Here is a 22747-nt window from a genome sequence, read left to right on the forward strand (position 1 = left end):
ACATTAGTGTCCATGGTAGCCAAGACAAAGTGAAGGGGGGAATGGGAGAAGAATAGTCAAGCCCACCACATGAGTGGGGGAATTTTTGAAAATCTCCTTGAATCGATCTTGCAACGAGAACTTGAGTGCCACTTTACAGCCAGTGAGCGTGAGAGGGGAGTGCAGGATGGTGTAGGGAGGAGATGTCAAGTGCCGGACCTCATCCTGGGTTGTTTGTCGTAACACCTGGCTGTAGTGCGCACTATGGAGAGAGAGAGAGAGAGAGAGAGAGAGAGAGAGAGAGAGAGAGAGAGAGAGAGAGAGAGAGAGAGAGAGAGAGAGATGCAGTCGATTGTTGTGCGTCGGTGCACAAGGGAGGGGGGGTGTGATGCCATTATCGGAGGACCCTTATGCTGCCACATGGGGGGGAGAGGGTCGGAATCCCTTCTCCCATTCTATTATTAGTAGATAGAGCCAAATCTCGCACACCACTTTCAAACTACTTTTGGAATGCACGTGAAGTGTATCTTCACTTTTTCTAAGAAATCGTAATATTCTTAAATTTCCTTAATACTCATGACCTTTTGTGAATGTTTAAGCGCAATACTAGCCATACTTCTTAACTTGAGGGATGAGCTTGTCTTGAGGAGCAAGTTCCGAGCAACACCTTTTCTTTTTTAGGCGGTAAAATTCAAAAGTGTTTCCTACTTTTATGGCTTTTGGAAAGCACATCACACTAATGCGGAAAACATTTTTGTGTGGGACCAAAAAATCAACTAAAGATTCCTAGATTCTTTGACATATGGGTTTATTAACATTGACAACTTGGTAGGAGGCTAATGAGAGTGAGTAGGATAAGTATAGTGGGTTTATTAAATAGGTTTACAACCTGTATAGTGGAGCTAATGATGTGTTGTCCGTTTGAATCAAACACGACATCCAAAAAGTATAAGGGGTTGTTCTCATGGTGTTGGGTTTGGCACCTCGTTCGCAACCAATTTGCCAACCTTGGATGTTCAGTTGGAAGGTTTTGAGAAAAAATGGAATACTAGTTTGCAACAAATTGCATTCCAACCCCTCTCACCGAGTAGGAGCAAGAAAGAAACCACTGAAATGACAAGGTTATTGATGCATTCAGCCAATGGGGTGCTAGTAAGGTGGTGCAGGCCCGCCACTCCAAGAGGGCTCTTTTCCTTGATAGGAGAGCTAGGAATGGAAGCTAGGAATTTGTCATTGAGGGAGAACCGTGGAGAGCTCTTGCTCATAGTCCCACCCCCCACCCTTACATTGCAGACATCTGTCAATCTCAATTCTACCCTTTCTTGACAAGAGCTGCACCGTAGACTACATCTCCCACCCCGGGGCTCTCTAACTCAAGTATAGGAGCTCCCCTCCCCCCCTCCCCATTTTTGTGTGTGCATGTGTGTGTGTAGATCGTGAGAATGAGATAGCTAACAAATCTTGAGAATTTGGGGCAATAGCAAAATCTTAGAGATGCAGTCAGAGCAGTAGCAGGATGCTCATCAAAGAGAGTTCAAGACATGAATAACAAATGAGTGTCACCATACACTCATGTTGGGGATGCGACCATGCATGATCACACCGCTGAGGCCTAAAATGGTGCGCAAAAGATTTCGAGTTTGTCAAAATGGTCAGTCAATGGAGAGGAGAGAGACAAGCTTTCATCAAGACTAAGGCTTAACGCTTCATTTTTGGTCCAGAGAGACCATAGGGGCTTCTCAACTCCTTTTGATGCAATTCCTTCACCGTTAAATGAAACCTTCAGATGTATATACCACATGTAGATTCTTGCACACCATCATGTGTTACTTGACAAATTCCTTTTGGGGGTCTCTCTCTCTCTCTCTCTCTCTCTCTTTTTGGCTGACATTTCTTTATTTAATTAATATCATGATCATATGAAGCCTCTCTCTCTTTCTCTCTCTCTCTCTCTCTCTCTCAAGCTTGAAAAAGCTGATGATGTTGTAACCGTTTGGTCTCATAGGTCAGTTAGGCCTTTTGCAGACGTTAATAAACATTTCATCACTCTTTCTCTCTCTCTAGATCGTCGTGACAAGTCATCTCATAGGTCTGTTAGGCCTTATGCAAACGTTTAACATTTCATTTCATTTCATCACTCTCTCTCTCTCTCTCTCTCTCTCTCTCTCTCTCTATATATCGTGGTGACAAGTCACAACCTTACCTTGTTTAAAAGCCCTATTAGTGGCTTTCAACAAATGAAGCCTACACCGCTACACTGCCAAATAAGAGATGCCAAAAGGTCAATTTCAAAACGGATAGCAGTGTACTGATGGAACCAATGCACAATTGTAAAACACGGTGGCAACTAGTTTACTGAGGCCACATGCTTAGGAAATTGTATCCAAAGGAGAATAAGTCGAGGTCCTGCCCGGATCAGAGGAGCAGGAGGAGGAGCAATGGACGTAGAGGAGGCGGGGGGAGGAGTGATGGACGTAGAGGAGGGGGCGGGGGGTGCAGAGGTGGTTCAGCTGCTCAACTTATGGGCCAGCCCCTTTTGCCATGAGCTGCGCCATAGCCTTGAACATCAAAGGGGTCGCGTTCACGTACGTGGATGAGGACATCCCCTACCAGAAGAGCCCCCTGCTGCTGCAATCCAATCCCGTATACAAGGAGGTCCCCGTGCTCATTCATAACGACAAGCCCGTCTCTCAGTCCCTTGTAATCCTAGAGTATATAGAGGAAGCATGATCGTGGGATGCTGCAGGCGGGGCACAAAGAGCTGCACTCCTCCCTGGCAAGGCTCGCTTGAATGCTCTGGCCCGCTTCTGGGCTCAATATGGCAATTGTAAAGTAAGCCCTAATGTGTGTGTGTGAGAGAGAGAGAGAGAGAGAGAGAGAGAGAGAGAGAGAGAGAGAGAGAGAGAGAGATATGCTGCTTTTTATGGTCTTGACTCAGTTTATAGAGACTGGCTTGAAGCTGATGAAGAAAGTAGGGGAAGAGCATGAAGCTGCAAGGCGAGACATTGTGGAGCAGTTTTTCTGGTTTGAGAAAGGGCTGGCGGAGACTGCTGCGGAGTCAGCAGGAGGGGGCAACGCTGGCCCTTTCTTCTTTGGGAATGACTGCCCCTGTTTGCCAGACATCGTGATGGCCTCTCTGGTAAGCTGGAAGGAGACGTATGAGAGCTTGGGTGCATTTACATTCCCGGGCCCTGAGCAGTGCCCACGCATGCATCGGTGGCTGTCCACCATGGCGCAACTGCCCGCAGTCACACCCGCCGTCCCCGACAAAGCCCGCCTCTTGACTCATTGCACGCTCTTTCGAGAAGCTGTCATACGTGCGGCGGCGGCGGCGGCAAAGTCTTAAGGGTTTCACGTCATGATTGGGTGTCGATTCTAATCTAGAATTTTTCTGTCATATATTTGTTGGTATAGTTTCTAGAATAACTTCACGGTTGATGTATCCTCACATTTCGTTACTGGTTTGTGATGAAGGTTTTGTAAATGTTTGGCACCCATAATTGATTGGGGGTTATGCTATGGGTGTTGGAAGTATTTTTCTTTCCGTCAAGGTCAGCGTCGCGAAGCAGAGGCTATGAACCGTCAAAGTACAGGGGAGGGGGGCGGCCAATCTGGGCCGTCCCTTTACTGTAAATTAAACCTCGTAATCAGCGCTAAAACCCACGGATCTTTGCCAGATCAGCGTGCGGAACAGACTGCCATGCATCTAGTAGGAGCCCAAGCGTTTTTTTATTTGGGCAAGAAGCTAATCAGTAGAGCGGGAATGCTTGTCAAATTGCCTCTTGTACGTAGGCATGCATAGCCCGTTGCACTTGGGAAGTGGTTTGTAAAGGTAGATGTAGAAAGGTTTGGTTTGTCTTGTCTGTTTGCTGATGTTTTTGGTCAAAACGGATATCATATGTATTGTTATTTGGAGGTTCTCCTTCGAAGCTATGTTGAAGAATTTTTGGGATGTGCGAGCTCGATGCAGTTGGTGAGTCTGAGCTTGTGTGAGTGTGTGAGTTTCGTTGAGAGGTTTTGTATTTCATGCTTGGACTCACTTTATTATTGGTGCAAGGGTGGGCTAATGTATCTACAAGCAAAGGTAGAGGGTTAAATGAAAAAAGCGTCTTTGATAACTACGGGAGAGCCGTGAGTAGTGGGAGGTCGTTTTTGGAAAGGGGAGTGGTGGCGAGCAGAGAGAGAGAGAGAGGCTGAGAGTGCCAGCTTGGGGGGAAACAGGGATGCATATGTTTTGGCTGGAGTACTATCATTCAGCCTATGCAAGGGGAATCACCAATTAGAAGGGGGGAAATGGAGCTACCAATGGTAGCAGGTGTGGAGCATGCAGGGAAGAGCCAGGTTGTGGGCAAATGAAGGAGCTTGCTCCCTGGTGGAGGTGTTGCGTGGTTTGTTTTTGTGCCGAGGCATCTTAAAGCAGACCGGGGTAGTCATGGAGGAGTTGCTGCCAATGATAAGTGAGTCGGAGTTCTCTCCAAAGTTATGTGACATTTAGCCTGTTGTTTTGCATACTTTCAATTGTTGATAAGAGCCATCATTCACCTTGGGGGCCAGTGAGATAGATGGCGACATTAAAAACCAGATAAAAGAAGGCGAGACCTGGCTATGGATCACAGTTTGCGGCACTCAAGCTTTGTGGGGGGACTTTTGAAGGTTTCGAATGAGGTCGCCGGCAATTAGAAAGCCGTACATTCCATTAGTGATGTGGGGCTATTGGATAGGAGTTGATATCTGTCCTACTCGTGGCCTCTCAGATGAGTGTGTGTTTGCACAACTCAACATCAAGGTAATCTGCACTGATCTACCAGAGCATGCGTTAAATGAGGCAGATACATCAGCCTTTTGCAGAAGACGGCTATTCTGCCAGCCTTTTCAGCAATCAACCCTAGCGTGCGGATCAGCCAGCAGGACAGGGCGGCCTTTTTGCTCCACAGCAGCGTTTTCAGTTTTGCAGGCCGCCTCCTTGCGATGAATCGGCTCAGATAGAGACAGAGAGCTGTTGTGTAAGCAACTACGACAATTGAACTCGCGCTGGCGTAAGGGCATTGCATCAACAAACAAAAGTGGGGAGTTAGCAGCAAGGATGTTGCTAAATAGATGCCAAGGATAATCTGCAACAAGGACAGAATGGTACTACGTTTGTGTACTTGAAGGAGCCTTATTGCCCGACTTTATGGAGTTTCCCTTTAAGTTACTTGGGAGAGGGCTTGAGTTGGTAGCTCTATATAGTCTTTGGAGTTGTAATTGCACGTGTTTGAGTGGATAGGTTTATGATCCCGAACTGACAGAGAAGCATTGCTATAGAGGTGCCCCGCTCCGGCTTTCTTCTGTCATCGTTTTGGTGCCCGCCACTGAGGATCGAACTCCAGAGCTTCAGTTTACAATGGTCTTATGCTGCAGGTGATCCAATATGGACATGGCTTCAAGCAGGCATTTTACTGGTGGTCCTGGAGAAGACATCTCTGCATGGTTTCAAGTTGTGGAGAGGGAGTTTGAGCGTCTCCAAATTTTGGAAGATGATGAGCAGGCTAACTATGCATACCAAGGACTTTTGGGAGACGCGGCTTATATTTATGATTTGCTATCGGACGAGGACCAGTGGAGTTGGCGAAGCATGAAGCCGGCTCTTTTTCTGGCTTTTGATCAACCACCTGAGGTATTTTCTACGGTTGAAAGTGGTAGGATGCTCCTAAAGACTTGGAGAGAGCTTCAATTGCAGTTCTGGCTCAGTCTAGAGGCTTCGACTTCGTCAGAATATGTATCTCATACAATGGAGCTTGACCAAGATATCTCTTTTAGCCTTGAAGAGCCTGTAGAGCTTGAGGTTATGTATGAGGAAAGTGATCAGGAGATGGGATACAGTGGTGACTATGGCGAGTCCAGCACCGATGGAGAGGAGTCTTTCTCAGACGAGGAATGTGAGGAAGAAAGCTTGTGTTCTCTTAAAGCTGTGTATCCGGACTTGATCCGGACTTGCAATCTGTTAATCAAGAGTTAGAGCAACGGGTTGGGTTACCTCTTGTTGTTGTTGAGGAGCCGTTTCTGCCAGGTGGAGATGGAGATGTGTCAGTTGGTGAGTTTGAGTCTGTTTGTGGTGAGTGTAAGAACCCAGGTGAGCTGGTCTTACAGGTTGAGAGCCATGTTGATGGCTGTGTGGATGATTATGTTTTCTTTGACAATCTTCTATCCGAGGCAGGTGTTGTTGCTCCTATTGTAGCTCAGTTTGATGGTTGCAGGTACAATGAAACCAATGGAAAAGTTTTAGAGAGTTTATTCGATGAAGGTGGACCTCTTGAACAAGTAACAGGTGATTTAGTAGTAGATGTGTATGCAGATGCTACCCATGTGTTCAAAGCTCTTGTGTGCCTTTGTGCGGGCATATATGTTTTTGACAGTCTTTTAAAGGCCCTCGTGGATAAGGCTTGTAATGGTGGTGCTGAGACAGGTGTGGTGAATAGCGATGTGGTTATCTCAGACTCGTTTCGGCTAAAAGCAGGTTCTTTTGCTCAGGTGATGGACCAAGTGAGTGTTGCAAGAGATTTGCTGGTGCTGCCAGTTTCTAAAGCTGGTAATGCTGATGAGGGTGCTGGAGGTCAAAGTTGGGATTGGGTGAACTCCACTATAGGTTACGTTTTGGATGGTGTCAAGAGACTATCTGGTGATTGGCAGTGGGATTTGATCAGCAGCAGTTTATACAGTTTTTTCTGTGCTCAGAGCTGCCATGATAGTGGTTTCATTGTGGCTGTGCCAGCTGATGCTAGGACTTTTGGGGTGAAGACAAGGCAGGAGATTTTTGCTATACTCGTGTGGAATCCAGGTGGAAGTCTGCATTTGTTTGGGGGGGCTTTGAGCTTCCGTTTTGATCCAGGAGGTCACTGAGATAAGATAGTATGTTTGTACAGTGTACAAAGTTTTTAAGGTGCTTGACTTGAGTGTGTTTGCGTAGGATATAGGGTGTTTGACAATAATGTGCATTGCCTGACAATGATGCTCTCGTTCTTGGAACTACACTGGTGGACATTCATGCTAAATAATGTCAACTTGACAATGCACAAGAAGTTTTTGATGAACTCCCTGCTCGTGGTACAATCGCTTGGAATGCTTTGATTGCCCGATATGTTCAAGTCTGAGTATGGTTTACACACCATGCAACTTGCGGTTATTTCCCCAAGAACAATCCCTTTTTCAAGGAATTTCAATGCATGCAGGAGTGTAAGAGCGGTACTGTGCTCAACACTGGCCTTGTCCATATGTATGCAAAACTCGATGCTGATTATAAGAGAGTATGCAGTAGAAACAGATATTATGGCTGCCAATGCTCTCTTAGATATGTCTGTACAGTGTGGTGCAATTGATATAGCACAGGATGCTTTTGATAAGCTCCTCATTCGGGATCTAGTCTCATGGAACACAGTGATCACGGGATATTCTCAGCATGAACGTGATGAGGCAGCAATGAGCTGTTTACGAACGAATGCAAGCTGAAGGTTGTTCTCCTAATGCTGTTTCTTTTGTATGCATCTTGAAAGCTTTTGGTAGCCTAGGAGCTGCATACACAGGAAAAAGAGTTCATGCTTTACTTGAGAGTCACATCTTGGAAGAACAAGAAAACATTGTTGGCATTGGGTTGTTAGTTTTGTATACCAGTTGTGGCATGCTTGCAAAAGCAAAGGAGATATTTGATGAGATTCCAATAGGGGATACTTCCTCATGGAATGCACTAATTACTGGTTATGTAGATCATGGACTCGGTGATCGAGCAGTTCACTGTTTTGGACAGATGCAAGATGAGAACATTGCACCTGCTGTTGTCAACCTTGTCTGTATCTTAAAAGCTTACGGCAGTATACAGGCAATTGAAACAAGTGAAGAGATACACATGGAGGTTCAGAGGCAGGGATTATTGGACAAGCATATGTTGCTAGCAACTGCATTGGTCGACATGTATGCAAAGTGTGGTATGCTGGCAAAGGCCCAAGAAGTTTTTGATGCGCCTCTAACAGCAGGCTCCTTACAGGGTGAATGTTTCGAGAATATATGTCATATTTCCATGGCATGCCATTGGACAGTGTCGCACCTAATAGCACTACATATGCCAGCATGCTCAAGCTTGTTCTGATAGCGGTCAGGTAGCTAAAGGAGAACAAAGTGATTGGAACTGTTGTAGTCTCGGCCATAACCTGCTGCTGAGCATGAATGCTCTAGTACTCTAGGGGGGTTGGCAAGCTATGTCAAGCGTTTTTTGAATGGGCAAAAAGCTAATCAGTAGAGCAGGAATGCTTGTCAAATTGCCTCTTGTACGTAGGCATGCATAGCCCGTTGCACTTGGGAAGTGGTTTGTGAAGGCAGATGCAGAAAGGTTTGGTTTGTCTTGCTTGTTTGCTGATGTTTTTGGTCAAAATGGATATCATATGTATTGTTATTTGGATGTTCTCCTTCGAAGCGGGTGATCACGGTGTACAAATTGTACAATGCGGGTGGGTTGGTGGAAATCGGTGTGGGTTCGAATGGGTAGCAATTTTTTCCAATGTTAAATGCTCTCGAGATGCCCACCGTGCACTCCTCGTCAATCGCACTACCCTGCGACAATCTCGGCCACGTCCCCCCCCCCCCAGTTTGGGTTTTAACTTTAACATGTATGATCCAGGAATAGGTTGTCACTGGGTATATATGATTATAGAGGAAGTTAATGGTATAGAGCCATACCTAGGAGAGTTTTAATGCTTAATGTCACTTCATTCAACAATGGGTCCTCGATAGTAGTACGTGTCCCTAGTTTTGGTTTATTCCCTTAAGAGAGGGAATCTCAGACAGATGCGGCGATGCCTCTCTGCCTTTCTCTCAGTGACACTTGTATTTGGGGACACAAAATTTTATAGCTGGGAAGGCGTCACACAAGCCCATCTGTCAATTGTCGTTAGTGCTCTTGGAAACAAAGCTCTACGAATTTCTACATAAGCCCTTCTTTCCTCCAACTCTTTTCGAGTCCCCTCTCTTTTGGCTATTGAAACGGTAATCTACTAGGTTCTCTCTCTCTCGTCTCCTCTACTTTGGGAGGATTTATCATAGACTCTTAGAGAGAGAACCTTTCACAATCTAGGTGCCATTTACATACATGTACGTATGCTCAACGGAGGTACAAGAGTCATGTGGGCGACTTGGAACTACATAAGGAGTTGATTTACCACCATAAAATTGATTGTTGAGCATGATATGCATGCATGTGCACGCATGAGAGAGAGAGAGAGAGAGAGAGAGAGAGAGAGAGAGAGAGAGCTCCATGCATTGGATTCTTGGTCCTCGGTTTTGATAAGTATGTAAGAACATTGCTATGCTATAATGCCCGAGTATTTAAGCTATTGAAGTCTTTCACAAGTTGACAAGAGTGAAATTTTCTTTCATGTAACTAGATTTAGTGTGTAAATTGATTTTGGAATGTTCTTTTTTTTTTTGTCAATATACTTGCCCTCATCATTTTTAGGGTTTTTGGAGGGAAGCAAGCCCACCAATAACTTCGTCCCGGAATCTTATGGCATGATTTCTCCATCGCACTCAATCTTGTTGGCATCTTTGAGCATGCCTGCAGCTGAAATGCAACATTGTGTTTGTCTAATTGTATGGCGGGATCAAAGGCCCATTTCCCAAGCTTAACATTGTTCCATTTTCGAGAAGCACCTAGCAAAGTAAACCAGAGTGGTGGATGGTCAGAAGATTCCATCTGGTTAGTCACGGCAAGCGCCTTATGAAAGTGCCATGCACGACCAAACAAATCAAGACAATCGTGCATGTGTGGTGCTCTGTGCATGGTGTTAGGCCATGAATTCTTAGCATATTTGCATAATACATTTCACCTAATTCAACAAAACTAGAATGACTACATGCATTAAGCACACTGAATATGGGGATGGCCCACACACCTTTGCATCCGCTCAAAACATCTCAATGTTTCCTCACCCCATCCTTGCTGAGCATATTGTGCTTTTAGTGCATTCCAAGAGAAAAAATCTTGAACAGGAAGCTTGTCTAGTGCTTCTTCTGCTTTTGCAAGTTCCCCACATTTTACATACATATCCACTAAAGCAGTACCAAGCACACGTGTTTTCCCAAGCAGCCCCTGATTGATAATCTCATCATGGATTTGTTTGGCCTTGTCAATTGCTCCTGTGCTGGCACAGGCCTTCGATACACAAGAAAAGTGAGTGTCAAGGATCAATCCCTCACGCTGCATCATCTCAAAATGCCTAAGAGCTTCCTCACCTTGCCCCTATTTTGCATATCTTACAATCATTGCTGACCAAGAAACTACATCCCGACAAGGAAGATTATCAAGCCTTGTCTTTACTAGATTATCACATTTCGCACACATGTAGACCAAAGCATTTCCAAGAACGACATCCTTCTGCAGCAAACCCAAACTCATGATCTTTCCATGAATTTGCTTACCCCTGTCAAGGTCTCCTATGCTGCCACAAGCCTTCAAAATGCATGTGTACGAACCGGCACTTGGAGCGAGCACCTCGTGCTACATTTGGTCAAAGCATTTCAGAGCTTCTTTGCCCTACCCCTCTTGGGCTTATCCTGCAATCAGTGCACTCCAAGATATGGCATTGCAATGGGGAAGCTCAATCAGCACTTTGTGCGTTTTCACAATCTCACCACACTTGACATACACGTCCACCAAAGCACTGTGACATACATGTCCACCAAAGCACTGCCAAGCACAATGTCTTTCTTTAGCAATCCTTTTCTGGCAAGTGCATCATGAATCTCCTTGTCTTTGTCCACTGCTTTGATGCTTTCACAAGCCTTCATGAGGGAAATAAAGGTAACAACATTTGGATAGAAACCCTCACGTTTGATAGTGTCAAACAAGGTCAGAGACTCATCACCTTGGCCCTGTAGTGCTTACCCGGCAATTAATGCAGACCAAGCCATTGCATCCCTATATGTACTTGGTTTTTCTGAGTGCTCCGCACTTGGTATACATGTCCACGCGGGCAATCCCGGGTACAATATCTTTTCCCAAAAAACCTTGTTGTACACTCTCATCATGAATCCGCTCACCCTTTTGAAGGGCTTTCAAGCTACCACATGCTTTCAATATGCAAATATAGGTGATTGCATCTAGAGAGTGTCCCTCATCTTGCATCTGTTCAAAACAACTAAGAGCTTCCTTGGCTTGAACACTATGAGCGTATCTTGTAATCAATGCGAACCGGGACACTTAACATTTCGGACAAGAAGCTTGTCAAGCACCTCTTGTGCTTTTCAATTGCACCACATTATACTCACTAAGCTGCTTGTAACATAAGGGTTTGTTTCGAGCCAACCTGTTTCCAAAATATCATAATGCACAGTACAACAAGCTTGTGACGGGCATCGCGGGTGTGATGAGCCTGGCTTTGAAGCAGGATGGATTTACGTCTGCTGCTGCCAACGCGAGCGGCGAGTACGCTTTGGCACAATGCATGGGCTACTTGAAGGAGTCGGAGTGCTCGGACTGCCTGACCAACACATCCCAGCAAGCTTTCTGCAATGGGTCGCTGAGCAAGCAGGTGCATCTCGCCAGCTACTATTATCACTATGAGCTTTACAGATTCTTCGAGGCGCCTCCCTCCCCTGATCCTCCCGCACCAGCTTCGCTCACCCTTCCGCCGCCCACCAAATCTTTTGATTTCACTTCGCTGCTTAGTTCGCTGGCTTTTGGTTGCAGCACTGCTATAGTTTTTTGTTTATGGCACTACGCTTGCCAAGTGGCACCTCTGAGCGTTCAAGAAACTTTTTGGGCCTATTGAGTAATCAAGGTAAGAACAAATCATGGAGACAATACATACTGGATCTAAGTGCATGGATTTGATTGATTGTGTTTGAATGAGTGTGTCAAAACTTAAGATTATGCTTGTGATGCATTTAGTTTGAGGTGTTTACGTTCCAATCCGGGCCCACTACATCAAACTGCATGTTGGTAGCTCTCTATGAGTTTATTGTGCAAGTTGCACCATGAGCCAAAAAAGTGTGTAAGTACTTCAATGCTTGTAGAATCTATTCTTCACATTAAGCAAATTGGAATACCGATGGACACGTGTCGCAAGCTCTAGCATCTGACCAGTTTTCCACTCTAACATGAGAGAGAGAGAGAGAGAGAGAGAGAGAGAGAGAGAGAGAGAGAGAGAGAGAGAGAGAGAGAGAGTGCAGGCTACAACACCAAAGATCACTAAACACTCGTCTTGCTGCATAACTACAACTCGCCGCCTGGGCCCTACCCGTTCCTATAACTTCTTCTTTCCTCTAGCTCTATCTCGAGATGATTACACAATGAGCAATATCGTTCATATATTGCAAATATGGACACAACAAAGCATTAAGGCAAGCTGCTCATGCAACACCCACGACACTAAGTGGACATGCTCTCTCTCTCTCTCTCTCTCTCTCTCTCCCCCCACACACACACACTTATCAAATGCCAAATGAAATGAATCAAAAATTAAGTTTTCGATTAAGTTTTGATAAGTGTGTGTGTGTGGGGAGAGAGAGAGAGAGAGAGAGAGAGAGAGAGAGAGAGAGAGAGAGAGAGAGTACAATTTTTGATTCATTTCATTTGGCATTTGATAAGTGTGTGTGTGTGTGTGGAGAGAGAGAGAGAGAGAGAGAGAGAGAGAGAGAGAGAGAGAGAGAGAGAGAGTACAATGGAATGTGACATTTTTGGTAATTCTAGAAGTGAATAAACATGTTGGGCTCCTGTCGAAGGAGGGAGAGAGAGAGAGAGAGAGAGAGAGAGAGAGAGAGAGAGAAGGAGAGAATATACCTTCTCTTACATCTTCTCTTCGCGTCCGAAGGACGGGTTACATACTAGTAATAGTAAAGGGCATTCAATTTCCAACTTCTCCTTGGTAATAAGACCCCATCATTGTAAGGTTTTTTTTTTGCTTTATTATTTTTGAAGAAGTTTCTTCCACCTTTTTCATATCTTCCTTTACCTTTATTTTGTATAAAAGTGGCCATTTTTCACAATCTTCCTTTCTCTCCTTGTTCTTCATATTTTATGCAAATATATAATAAACACACGTCTACCTCTCCATTAGACCCCCTTTCCACACATCCACAAATATCCTACTTTGCTATGTCCAATGACACCATCTTATTGAGGTGTATGAGCGGTGGTAAGTTGTTCCCTAATCGCATGCTCCATGCACTAGTTGTTGATTCCAATGATAAAAATGCACCTCCTCAAGTGGTGCAAAATCACGTCACTTTGTTTCCAATCTTATTTCCTACGAACTAATGCCACATTTTCAAATTTTCAAAAGCTTTAACCTGCTCCCAAAGGGAATGCGACCATGTGGCAACACTATCAATATATAGAGCAATGTAGCATGGAAGGATGATACAATTGGTAAGGGGGAGGTCATTTATATACCCCCACACATAGGGGGGTCGGCCCAAATCGTCCAAATTATCTTTGTTGAGAAGTTGTGGCAGCTCTTAGAGGAAGCTACAGAGTCACTTGGAAATCAAGGGCCACCTAGCACCCACCTGATGAGTGAAACAGACACCCCTGCCATTGTTAACAAAGGCACAAGATTTTCCACATACACATGTGGAGATCAATGAGATTCTCTACCTTCAATACCTTCTTTGGAGCTCTCAAAGGACACATGTGAGAAATTATGTGATGTAGATCAAGCCATGGACACCTCAACATTTGCAACTACTAAGTACATCGTTGAAATTTACCTCCATCATTGGATACTTCAACATGAACGACAGAAACCAATAATCCCTAAAACAATATGACATGTAGATAGCTCAAATATCATAGTCCCACCATATTGAACTAGATAGCTTTCATGTCAAATTTGTATTTAAGAGCATAAGATAAAAGAATAACTTCTTTCTCATCTTGTTGAATGTGCACATAGGTCATCCATGTATACTTTGATGAAATCCCAAAGATACTCCCTAAAGGCACGATTCATCAGCCTTTTAAACGTGGTTGGTGCATTTGTTAAGCTAAAAGGCATTACCATGTAAGCATAGATCCCAAATTCTATAGCAAAAGCAATTTTATGTTAATCATTTGGATGGATTGACTCTTGGTTGTAACCCAAAAAGCCATCCAAGAAACTATAACCTATAGAATTTGGGATTGTTCCAATACATAGTCATTTATAGGCAAGCTTTCCCTTTTTCTTGGGCATCACTACGATAGGATGAATTTGACTTCATGGATGAATTTGAATTCTTTCAACCTATCAATTTTTGCTTTGATCTTCTTAGCAAATGTATCATTGTACGTGTAAGGGCGCAATTTTGCTTGGCTTTACATCATCCGTCATAGTGATTGTGTGTTGGAAAATCTGCGAATCCACTCCCTTCAGATCATGTAATGACCACACAAAAATATCGCAGTATCATTTGAGTGTTTTTACCAGTAGTTCTTCTTCTTCTGGTGTTAGGTCATTAGCGATGGAGATTGGTTTTGGTTCTTCTCTAGGGTCAGCCAAATCCATGGACTTGGAATGTTTTGGGAGGTCATATGATGTTCCCTCCTCAGGCTTCACTTGCAGGTGGTTATTGTACTATGATTTTTATTAAACGCTACATGATTAACTAAGGGTATGGTGTCCCCTTTCTTATGAGTACGAATAATAGCATTTTTACCTTTATGAGAGAAAGTGATAAGTCTTTCAGGGTAGATAAGCCTAGCAGATTTAGGTCATCTTCAAGTTCTGATTGATTTGTTTTTTCTTGTTGTTTCGTTAGAGCTTGTGTGACTTCAATTTTTGGCAAATGTCAAATCTTCCTTCTCTAGGATTGGATTAGTGTATTCTTCCCATTGTTTCTTAAGAGTTTGCCCTAATTTTTATTTGGGATTCATAAGCTTGTAAGATTGAATCCAATGGCTCAAAAAAAGTACAGATCCACTCTCATCGGTAGATGTGCTTGAATTTCCTATTTCTTGAGTCTACTTCTTGATCCCATTCTTTTTTGCTTCTTCCTTTTGTTTTTTTACCAAAACTTTGGCTTTTCTTTCTCTCCAAGATTTTTGTTTACGTTTCTCGCTTCTTCAGGTTCTACTCTTGTGACAACATGAAAATTTCTATTTTTCCCTCATGCTTATGAGTGTTCAATGGGGTTTTTGAGGGAGGATTTAAGTGTTTTCCTTACAATATTTTATCTTAATGAATAGGATCAAATTCTAGCTCTCTTAAGGAAATTGTTTAGTGTCAAGTTTATGTACCTAAACTTACAAAAATTGGGTCCAAAAGGTTGGGTTTTAGCTTGATTGTGAAACCTCCTAATTTGCCAAAGAGTATCTCTAGGGCCTTGTTAAAGATAGAAAGCAACCCACATGTGATATAACCAACTATAACCATAGCCTTTTTTTAAGCGTTCTTCTTACGTCATCCATTTTTGGATTTGTGATCGTTACAAGCTCAGATAGTTTCCATGTATTAGCCATATCACTTCCCCAGTGTTAAGCGTTCTTCTTACGTCATCCATTTTTGGATTTGTGATCGTTACAAGCTCAGATAGTTTCCATGTATTAGCCATATCACTTCCCCAGTGTTAACATGTTAAGATAATTTGTTGCAATAAGATAAGGTAACTAGCCAAAATTTGGGGGGGTACTATAAGAAAGCAATTACTTTCTTCATTTATTTGCTTCTGGCCCTCCTCCTAAATTTGGTTCATGAGAGAGAGAGAGAGAGAGAGAGAGAGAGAGAGAGAGAGAGAGAGAGAGAGATTTTGTTTTCTCCTCCTCATTGTGCACCCTCTACAACTCCAAGCATCCATAAGCGGCTCTCATGTGGCGTTCCTTGCCATAAGCTCTATTTAGTTGTAGTCTTCATTGCGTCTGTTTTGAAGAAGCTTCTTCATCGTCTTTCTTCTCTTCTCTGGCTGCTTACCACCACAAGCGCCTTTTCTAGAGCTTTTGTTCTCTTGTTAAGCCTTTGGTCAGTGATTTACTTGCTTGAAATTTGTATTTATGATAGCCAAGGAAATTCTTGCTTGACATGCACATAAAATCCTCTTTGTCTCACCTTCCCTACACACGTCTACATAGTCAATGCACATGTAGCCTACAAAGAAATGCATGCGCACAAACATAGATACATGCATGGATGGAGTTACTTTATACTTTGTGAATAATATCACTTAATTATCTTGTAAGCTAATAAAAAGGATTAAAACGAGTGAGCTGATTTGTCATTTTTTAAGGCTCTTTTGGGCTAGGTGTGGCACAATTTTAGATTTGTAGCCAATCTATAAAGAATTATCCCAAGTTTGTCACAAGGACACCTAAAATGGCATTTGAGTCTAAGCTTTTGCATCTCACATGTGTAGGCTAATTCTGCTCCGTTTACGAGTTATCTAAATATTACAAATCCTATACTACCTTCCCGATCGCACTTGATAGATAATGGACCTTACGAAAACTACCCACAATGCTCATTCAACCATCTATCCTAGATTGCAAATTATGGTTTTGGGTTTATGTGCCATTTAATTTATTTATTATTTAATGTTTCCAAAAAAGAAATTTTTTTTTCAAGGGCACAGACCCTAAGGTTAAACTACATCAGAGTAATACAAAGAATAGACCATAAATGGTACCACCAAAGATAAAAAATCCTAGGGAAATCTAGTATACAAGATTGCCTCAAATCAAGGCTAAGAATGAAGATTAAGTCTAGAAGACCTCCTAGCTTAGAAGTCTTTAGAGACTTCTCCTCACCAGACTTCTTAGCAATTTCTACCATAGAAGAAAAATGCCGCTCATAAGCTGAATTTATGCCTTTGGAACTGCTGCTGATACCCAAATCAGTGCCTTAAGAATCAGGTGGCAGATCATGAAGCGGTGGCAAAGAAGTATCCAAAGATGGGCGAGAAGTAGGTACTCTGTGGCTATATACAAGCTTTAGAGCCTCTGTCCCTCGAGCTCGTCATCTTCTTTTCTTCACTTCCTTTCTCCTAGCTATCTCTACGTCACTTCTTTTCCTTAACACTACCATCTTCCAATATCCCATTTGCATGAAGTGCCTCTTGTTCTAATGCATGTTGCCTCTGATTAGGAGATATCTTGTGATGGGTACAAGCTACAACAACATGGCCTTTGTTGCCACAAACAAAGCAGTGACCAAGAACACCAATGAAGAAAACTCTTTGCAAAATTTCTCCCCTAGAGATAGTCGGGAGATATGAATTGCGAGGGTTCTTTACCAAGGATTGGTAGAGCACCATCCTAATAGAGATTGTGTGATGCTCATCTTTGGGAATCACAACATCTCCAACCACAAAGGCCATACATCTCCCAATTTCATTAACATGTAGAGCATATTTTGGAAGAAGTCTTGGGAATCTAGTTGTCACTGTAGTTCCACCCTCAAGTCCATTGAAATGCATTCCCTGTGTCCATTTGGTGGGAAAACCTATAGCAAAATAATAGTCCATAGGGCTTTGTCCTAAGACCTCCATGGCTGAATCTGTAGACTCAAATTGCACCTTGAAGAAGCCTCTCCTAAGCCTAGGGGAGACATTCACAATCTTGAAATTGAAATGTAAGAGCAAAGCTTGAAAATAATCCTTCAATAACCTAGTTGAACATGTAGTTCTCACCACTTTACAAGCCACTTCAGGATCACAATAGATTCGTGAATGGCACATAAGGTGTCAAAAGAGAGACAAATATCAAGTGCAGAAGCAAAAAGGGGGGGTTTGGAGGGCCTCTAATGGGTTTGGGCATATTTTATAGCCACTACATGTAGCAGCACAAAGATGTTGATCATCCTCATCTTAGCCACTAGGGTCCTTTAGCAAGATGGCAAGTCAGCTTATGAAGGCAGTATTATCAGTAAAAAGTTGCTATTATGACCTTACCAGAGTGAAAGCCACGCTTTACAAGCAGCAAGACTAATGTCATGAGGGGACTTCTCCCAACGGAAAGAAGCTTTCCCATAATGCACCGCATAACATCGACCCACAAGACAAACCATACTACCCATCACCTTTCTGAGAATGTACAACAAAGTGCAGACCAGAAGAACTACAACCCACAACATAGACTCACAAAAAGGAGCAACCAAAATGCACCTGAATGGCGCACTGTCCCACATATACGCTTCAGCCATGCTTTGATAATAGCAGCAAATACCAACTACTGAAGGAGGAGTTGCGAGCATGCTCACACGTAGACAATACGCTGACTCCGCAAAAATTGGCATCTACATGGACAATACACAAGGCCTCAGCCCATGTAGTCATGACAGGGCCCCCAGAGGCCAACAAGTGGAAGCCTGGTCAAGGAGCTATCACTCGGGACAAAGTAAAGCATGCCTCTTTTGACTGCCTTTGAGGAGAAGCAAGGCAGCTTGCAGATGGGAACCCAATAGGGAGAGTTTTGCATGATGGAGACCATATGAGAGAGAGAGAGAGAGAGAGAGAGAGAGAGAGAAAATAGGGTCCTATGTCACATGGGTCGGTACAACACCATGCTTTCAAGTCAAACCCCACCAATTTACTTGAATAGCGCAACTCAGAATAGCTGCCACCTGCGATTTCTCCATCAACATCAAGTTTCTGCCTCACACGAATGAAGCAAACATCATCCACATTCAAATTTAAAAAACTCAAAACAGTTCAGTCGCATCTCAAAAGAAAAGCACTTTGCTGGTGCTGTTTTTCTTTGCTGCTTGATACCTCTTTCAACTCCTACTCGTTTTGTATATGCTTTGATTCCACCTTTGAAACCAAAAGAAATAAAGCCTCCTCTCTCTCTCTCTCTCTCTCTCTCCCTCTCTCAAGTGTATGTGTGTCTGTGTGTCACACACACACACACACACACACACACATACACATAATGTCTGTACAAAGATGATAAATGAATGCAGATGCATACGGTATTCATAGACGCATGCACACATCGTGCATGCCTACAAACATAAAACACGCATGCCCCATACATGCTTGTCTATCTCTTTTGTATTGCTTTCAAAGAAAGCAGTACATCGCCGTGATATCAAAGCTAGGCATCTAAAAGAGAGTAGATGAAACTGTACACATAAGTGCAGTAAGGAATGCGAGTTGAGAAAACACAAGTAATCAAACCTTTTGAGGAGGATCGTTCTTAGGAGCAGCCCGAACATCAGTATCCAATGCTCCTTTTGAATCTTCTCCTTTTTCAGGCAGTTCTCTAATATTCCCCTGAACATAGGTGGAACCACTCAAAAGAATCATGGAGTGGAAGATGTGTAGGCATAGTAATACGAGCAATGCTTGAGAGTAGTAAACATTAGAGTGCAGCTCGAATAATATTAATTCCCCATCTTCTGCTCACAAAATACAGGTTTGCCAGGCCTAATTTCTTGGGCAGCACCAGTCTAGAGCCACCTGAGGGCCATAGTGTGCTCAGGAGTCAAGATTCAGTGCTACAAAATCTGTAGATTGTACGTAATACGGAGTCATGACTCATTATTGCATAAAACACTGCACAGAGTTGCAAGTGCTGCAAATGGGCTAGCTACTGAACATTGCATACTGGACATTGGTCACTCACGAGTCACTATGCAAAGTCACAAGGTAGTAGCCTGTAGGTACAACTCGCGAGGAGTTAGGACTGAGAAGTCATACTTTAGTCTACTAACTCTACAAAGTCTGAAACGTGCGCAACTGTGACTCTAGTCTCTGCATAAACGGCTTTTTGCACGTCGTGAGTCATATGACACCAGGCAAGAAGCGGCTTTGGCATAAATGTTAGTGCTCGGAGTTGACTTCTTACAAAGAAGTTGTAGTCTAAGTGTGTGATCACACAAGTTGTCGTTAAAAAAGTGAAGGGTTGTGAGAAATCCTAAAGTATTCTTCTCAACTGTGAGAAAACAAAGAAACAACCCTTCACTTTTTTAACCAGAAACACAGAAACAAGTTGTAAACTATTCTTCTCAGCTATTTTTGGTGAAGGGTGGATGTGTCAATGTTGCATGCATAACAAAGGACTAGGTGGAAAACAATCAAAGAGAATAAAAATGTCGCTCACCTTTTTGTGCTTTTCTTTCGACCCCCCTATGTGTGGGGGTATATATATGACCTCCCCCTTACCAATTGTATCATCCTTCCATGCTACATTTCTCCATATATTGATAGTGTTGCCACATGGTTGCATTTCCTTTGGGAGCAGGTTAAAGCTTTTGAAAATTTGAAAATGTGGCATTAGTTCGTAGGAAATAAGAGTCCACACCGCCTCGTGTTCGAAGAGGCTCTTTACCCTCCCCTTCTTTACCCGCCCCCACACTAGCCACAACATCGCCATCTACGTCAGGTTTTGCACGGCTGACTGTTCCTAGCAGCTACACACCTCTACCTACTCCGCCAGGAGCCACCCCACTCGAAACTCCTCGCTTCGGGGCCTAGACGCCGGTGGAGACACCTGACGTCTGTACCCCCATCGACACGCCGCTAGAGACCCCTGCCGGGACACCCAGGTTCATGCGTCACCGGCCAGAGGGCTTGCCTTACTCCATCGACTTTAGCGGCGGCATCATCATGGATGATGACGGCAAGAAGGTGATCTCGCGCATGCGTGGTCTTTGCTCTCAGCTGTTTAGACACTACATACTAAACAAATGGAGTGAAGTACCAAGTGATTTAAAAGACAGAGTCATCAGCATACTTCATGATGAGTTTTCCGTTCCAACACGGGATCAGCGCTTCAATGAAGACCTGATGAAGATTCGAATGCGCGAATACTGCAAACACAAGCGTTCCGAAGTGCAAAAAGAAATCAAGCATGGGTGGAACAAGCCAGATTGGCTGGCCAAAGAAGATTGAAAGAATGCGAAGAAAGCAGCGCGCGAGAATCCCGACAAGTGGAAGCAACAAAAGGATGCAGCCAGAGCGCGAGTAGAGGCAGGGAGCTCGCACCACTTGGGGAGCGGTGGATGGGCATCATTTGAGGCCGATTTTGTTAGTGTTTTCGCATTGCTCTTTATGTTCGATAGTTTAGGGTTTATGAGTTTTTTAATTCTAACATAATGAAATCTTTGTATGTTTTGACAGTGGTCGATGACAGGACGTGATCCCACACTGTACGAGCGCGAGTACGCAGGCAGGAAGGGCTTAAACGCCCTGATGGACATTCTCAGGTCTCGCGGCGGCATGGTTAGTATTAGGGTTTACTCTTTTCTATTTTTTGTATTGTTTTATAAATGTCGTTATATGTTTATACTTATTGAAAGCTGTCTTATTGTCTTTTTTTGCAGAATCCGACAGATACGCCGCTTGGACGCGATGAGACGTCTGACTAGACGACGTCAGTTTAGCCGTAGCTAGATAGCATTAGTTTAGGGTTTCTCATAGCTTATGTATCATGAGACGGATTTTATACGTCTTTTTGAACCATGTATATTATTACATTTGTCACCGCAGTTCATTTTGCCAATCAATTCTTTTGCCAATCAATTCTTTATGCCTATGATGTTGTACAATTGTCATTATTACATTTGCCAATCAATTCGTTTTGCCTATGATGTGTACAATTGTCAATTTTACGCTTGTCAATTTTGCAAACAATGCGTCTTGTGGGTGACTATTTTGGGTCTATTATCTACCCTTGCACTTTTTTTAAAAAGTGAATCAAGTACAATATGGTTGATGGGTGGCAGGGCATTCAATGCCCTGTCACCAAGAAAAATTTCTCTCGGGCGTCGCTATAACCGTCGCTATTTATGGCTCTGGAGCGTCGCTATAAGCGTTGCTATAGACTTCTGTGTAAACGTCGCTATGAGCGTCTCTATATAGCGACGCCTATAGCGACGCATATAGCGACGCATATAGCGACACTCTCGTAGCGACGCTATTAGCGACGGTTTTAGCGATGCCGGGGGTTATAAAAACCCAGTGTATTTCCGTCGCTAACAGCGTCACAGGAGCACACAACCTCTTGTAGTGCTTCCATTGGGAGAAGTCCCCTCATGACATTAGTCTTTCTGCTTGTAAAGCATGGCTTTGACTCTGGTAAGGTCATAATAGCGACTTTTTACTGATAATGTTGCCTTCATAAGCTGACTTGTCATTTTGCTAAAGGCCCCTAGTGACTAAGAAGTTGGGGTTTGGGCATATTTTATAGCCACTACATGTAGCAGCACATGATGTTGATTATCCTCATCTTGTAATTCTTATAACCAACAATAGGCCTTTGAGGAGGTCAACAGCTTTTCACCGGACTTGTGCCAAAGAATCATATTCTTGATAAAATTCTCTGCCAAGGATGTCATCCTCTTTATCTATCTTAAAGTTGACGTTTGCTCAAGTCTCTAAAGGGTGACTGAAGAGTAGTACTCTTTGTGCATGTCCAATTTTTTATTTTGCTCTTCTCTTTCTCGCTCGGATATGTGCTCCAGTGCCCAATTTTTTGCTTCTCTTGCTGACCATGTTATGGGATGTTTATTGCAAGAACTAATGTCTATTGATTTTTGTGCAGCAGATGAATGAGAGCGATAGTCTGGACCCGACATGAGGACATTTTGGCGCTCAGTGCATGTAGATGTTACTTTTCAAGAATACACCACCAAGAATTTGTATTGAATCTCTTTTGAATGTAGTTAAAGAGTGGCTACCGCAATCCCCATACTTACAACTTCTATTTTAGATGAGAGACAAAATTTTATCTAAATTTCATAAATTTTTGGCTTACTTAGAAGTAACCACATGCCATACAACATGCCATTAGTCGGCATTGTCATCAATCTCTCATTGGCATCACGGATTTGCT

At 43.3% G+C, this 22747-nt stretch overlaps 1 protein-coding gene, 1 long non-coding RNA gene and 1 pseudogene across 3 annotated transcripts; all 3 read left to right on the forward strand.

The window, feature by feature from the left end:
* The first annotated feature begins 2402 nt into the window (after positions 1-2402).
* On the forward strand, positions 2403-3498 carry LOC147458591 (glutathione S-transferase U20-like; annotated as a pseudogene). The gene is made up of 2 exons (XR_015188251.1): positions 2403-2811; positions 2918-3498. The product of XR_015188251.1 is annotated as a glutathione S-transferase U20-like (transcript).
* Positions 3499-6864: 3366 nt separating this feature from the next.
* LOC147458592 (pentatricopeptide repeat-containing protein At1g11290, chloroplastic-like) lies at positions 6865-8707 on the forward strand. Its single transcript, XM_086513247.1, has one exon. The coding sequence runs from the start codon at positions 7454-7456 to the stop codon at positions 8096-8098; it is 645 nt and encodes a 214-aa protein (XP_086369373.1). The 5' UTR covers positions 6865-7453; the 3' UTR covers positions 8099-8707.
* A 12107-nt stretch (positions 8708-20814) lies between these two features.
* Positions 20815-21410, forward strand: LOC147458593 (uncharacterized). The gene is made up of 3 exons (XR_015188030.1): positions 20815-20940; positions 21034-21135; positions 21237-21410. It is a non-coding gene; the product is annotated as an uncharacterized LOC147458593 (long non-coding RNA).
* Positions 21411-22747: the final 1337 nt, after the last annotated feature.

This window comes from Adiantum capillus-veneris, chromosome 5 (genome assembly GCF_014529385.1).
Source record: "Adiantum capillus-veneris isolate H3 chromosome 5, ASM1452938v2, whole genome shotgun sequence".
Taxonomy (NCBI): Eukaryota; Viridiplantae; Streptophyta; class Polypodiopsida; order Polypodiales; family Pteridaceae; genus Adiantum; species Adiantum capillus-veneris.

Bases quoted from the DNA above. Each gene is read 5' to 3' on its own strand.
- LOC147458592 (XM_086513247.1), top strand. From the start codon at position 7,454: ATGCAAGCTGAAGGTTGTTCTCCTAATGCTGTTTCTTTTGTATGCATC.